General features: G+C 36.6%; 1 protein-coding gene across 1 annotated transcript in view; it reads left to right on the top strand.

The window, feature by feature from the left end:
* Positions 1 to 293: 293 nt before the first annotated feature.
* Positions 294 to 3407, top strand: part of LOC111088284 — a 13239-nt gene continuing 10125 nt past the window's right edge. Inside the window, exon 1 of the mRNA XM_022397956.1 lies at positions 294 to 474. Within this exon, the coding sequence (XP_022253664.1) occupies positions 294 to 474 (181 nt within the window). The remainder of the gene's footprint in view (positions 475 to 3407) is intronic.

The following is a 3407-nucleotide window of genomic DNA, read 5'->3' as shown; positions in this document are numbered from 1 at the left end:
CTAGCCTACATGGCTCATCCTGGGAAACTCAACAGTTCCTAGGTGAGAAAAGAAATACTCCAGGTCAGGCATCTAACTACAGTACCTAGGTAGATCCATGTTTGTTTGTTTGTAGTTAAACACAAAGCTACACAATGGGCTAGCTGTGCTCTGCCCACCACGGGTATCGAAACCCGGTTTCTAGCGTTGTAAGTCCGCAGACATACCGCTGTGCCACTGGGGGGCGGATAGATACAACACAAGGATGCAGCAAAGAGGTGGTTGAGAGGAACGGAAAAGTGAATTGATCTGCAATGACAGAGAAGATGTTGTGTAATTTCAAAGAGGGCATCATCATAATGCTGGATGACACTCTGAAAGGAATAACCAAAAGGAAGTTGACAGTGATGGACGACTTGATATATAATTTGAAGAGAATTAGAATTGGTATTCTAGAACATCAAACACTGCATACTGAGGGAAATCAAGTAGAAAGTAAAAGGTAATACATAGGTTGAGCCAGGAAATGAAGACTCTGAAACACCAGTAGAAAAATCCCAATGTAGAATAGAAACCGGGACTTGCTGAACTTCGGGAGAAAGTACAATAGAGGTTAGCTTCACTCAGACATGTTGAGTGGCAAAGGTGAAAATGGAAGCAGAAAGAGCTTTCTTCAATAATCCATACCAGATCTTGAAGAAGCTATTTGTGCAAAGTGAGTATGGTGAGCTAAGACACCCCAATAAGTTCTTGAGGAGCATCTAAGTAACACTCGTTATAATGAACATTGCAATATACCAATGCTTGATATGGTTGGACTGATAGGGCGGACATGGCTGGGCATAGAGTTCGATGTAAAAGGTTTCATCAGGAAAACCAGACCCTGCTTTTGTACTAAGTTTGAATGGTGTACCATATGAAGTGTACGAGATATCTGATGAAATAAGAAAATTTCTCTGGAGGTTGCTTATAGTCATTTGGAGAAAAAAAACTTTGTTTCCTTTTCATGGAACAGAGCAGAAGGTTTTTAGATGCCCAAAGAGAAACATTTGAGTACTTTTGATCAATTCTGCCAAATTTCATTTCTGAACGTAGAGGACAAGATGTTTAGTTTTCTAGCAGAAAGAATGTTTTCATTTCTTCTGTACAATTAACTGTTTGACATTTCTGCGCAGAAGGCTTGAATACCAGGCATTTCAAACTATTTGAAGCATACCAGCATAATATGGGATATCATCCACAAAGCTAAAAAGCAAGAAAAAGATTTTAGTGAGTTGATGCTTGATCTTGCCGATGCATATCGGTTCCTGAGAAAATGAAGAACTTCATTGTGGAGTATTACAGAGATTTTCAGTAGAGGTTTTAAACTCCAGATTACACTATAAGGTGGGTGGACTTTCAAGTTAGTATTCCAATGGGTATATGTTTTCTACATGCTTTTATTGAAATTCGCATTTAATGGAATTATAACATAAATACATGGTCCTGAAAACACTGAAGTGGATTTTGTGTCTTTTTTTCTCTATTACAGATATATACATATATATATTTTGCTTGAGAGGATGTTGTTGTACATCCTCTGCTGGTTGTGAATGACACCTGTATGTCACTGCCAGTGAACATTGTGAGAAAATGATAAGTTATGTGGTGACGCATCACAAGTGAAAGGATACAAGACAACCATTTATTCTCTGTTTAACCTGGTTACTGCTTGAGTGTAGTCAATTTGGTTTCATAGAAGCAATTACATAACAGTCTACAGAAGTATGCAAACTATGTTTTGCTTTTTGTGTGAAAACAAAAATGTTTAACTTTTTCACCAAAAGCATCCAGCCTCATTTTTTTACATAGGCTTCAAATTCAGTCAAGTCGAGATACAACTTGGATGGAGGGAGGAATGTGACCAAGCATTCCAATCCCTAAAGCTTCATTTAGTGGATGCTACAGCGCTAGCTTATCCACAACAAGAAAAAAAATCATGGTAGACAGCAATTTTAGTTAATGGAATTGAAACAGTTATCACAGTTGCAGAACTGTGTAGAATATGTATAGCAAATACTAACTGTTTGTTCATGGCTTCCGAGTGCAGATACTGTACAATGAAGAATGAACTAGTTGTAGACGTGATCTTCATAAAACAATGTTGTCATTTTTTGTATGATAGAAGGTATGCAAGAAGGTATGTTTTACTGTTGTTATAAACAACTAAGGTGTGATTCTTTCACTGTGCTACAGACAGTGATACCCATAACTCTAAGGCAAGAAATTATCCAGAATTTGCAAACATAAAGACCAGAATACACCAAGGTATTTCCCCCACTTGTGTTAACATTCAATGAAAGTTCTTTTCATCTCCTTCGTGTACAAACATTCGGTGATGTTGAAATACTGTAAGATATGAGCCATCTATAGACAGAATCTCCCAAGGTAGGGTAAATTTCAACCGAGAATTATTGGGTCTCCTTTGCAAAGAATAGTCCAGGTCCAGTTTTTTTTTCTGTTCTGGTATTGCTGTCATCAAATCTGCTAAGTCGTTGTGTGATTTGTCACTTCTTATTTCCAACTTTTTCCTTTCCGTCCCACTCTCTGACACCAATTTGTTACGTCTGTGTGTTCGTTTGTTAATTTTTCGTACAAATTATTTCCCAGACACTTCAGCGATACAAGTATTTTCTTAAATAAAACTAGTTTATTGTTTTTCAATTCAACTTTGCAATACACTTAATTTCCACAGTCACTTTAATTTAACAAACGCTAGAATTCACAATGATTCACGCACTTTACTTACAGCTTGACTCGATTATATGTCTCTATATCTCTTTGTCTGCAATTCAATTCCAAATGAATGTCTCCTTTATCTGGCGCACTTATACACAATAAAAATTCGCGAATCTTTTAGACACTCATCACGTGTTACCAGGGTCACGTGACTTCCGCGTGCCTTTATTAATTCTTATACTCGAAAATTTTCTACAATTTTAGTGAATAGGCGGGAATTTTGCAATACAGATTTAACAGTATAAGTTATGTACATTTCTAAATACATATTTAATTTAAACAAATGTTGACATTAAAATAGATATTTAATAGTAAATCCCTGCCAGAGCTTATTCTTTATTATACTGTATCCAAAATTCATTATATCCCTCAGACTTGGCGAATGCTCTAGCATTTAATAGATATAGGGTAGTCTGGTATATAAAAGAGGGTGACAACGTGATGGGACAATAATATGTGTGTAGGTAGTGAGTAATTGATCTGTAGTCAGAGAGAGACATATTGCTCATAAAAACCGTAAAACTCAAATAGAAAACAGAAAATTTGTGTGCTTCTTTCCATTGACCCAATGAACCTCCATACCAAATTTGGTGAAGATCCATCCACAAGGGGTGAAGTAGTGGAACAAATGACAATAAAAACCGCAAAAG

The sequence above is a fragment of the Limulus polyphemus genome, unplaced genomic scaffold, assembly GCF_000517525.1.
Source record: "Limulus polyphemus unplaced genomic scaffold, Limulus_polyphemus-2.1.2 Scaffold3487, whole genome shotgun sequence".
Taxonomy (NCBI): domain Eukaryota; kingdom Metazoa; phylum Arthropoda; class Merostomata; order Xiphosura; family Limulidae; genus Limulus; species Limulus polyphemus.
Note: the sequence above shows the minus strand (reverse complement) of the source record. Positions and strands in the feature narration are given on the sequence as shown.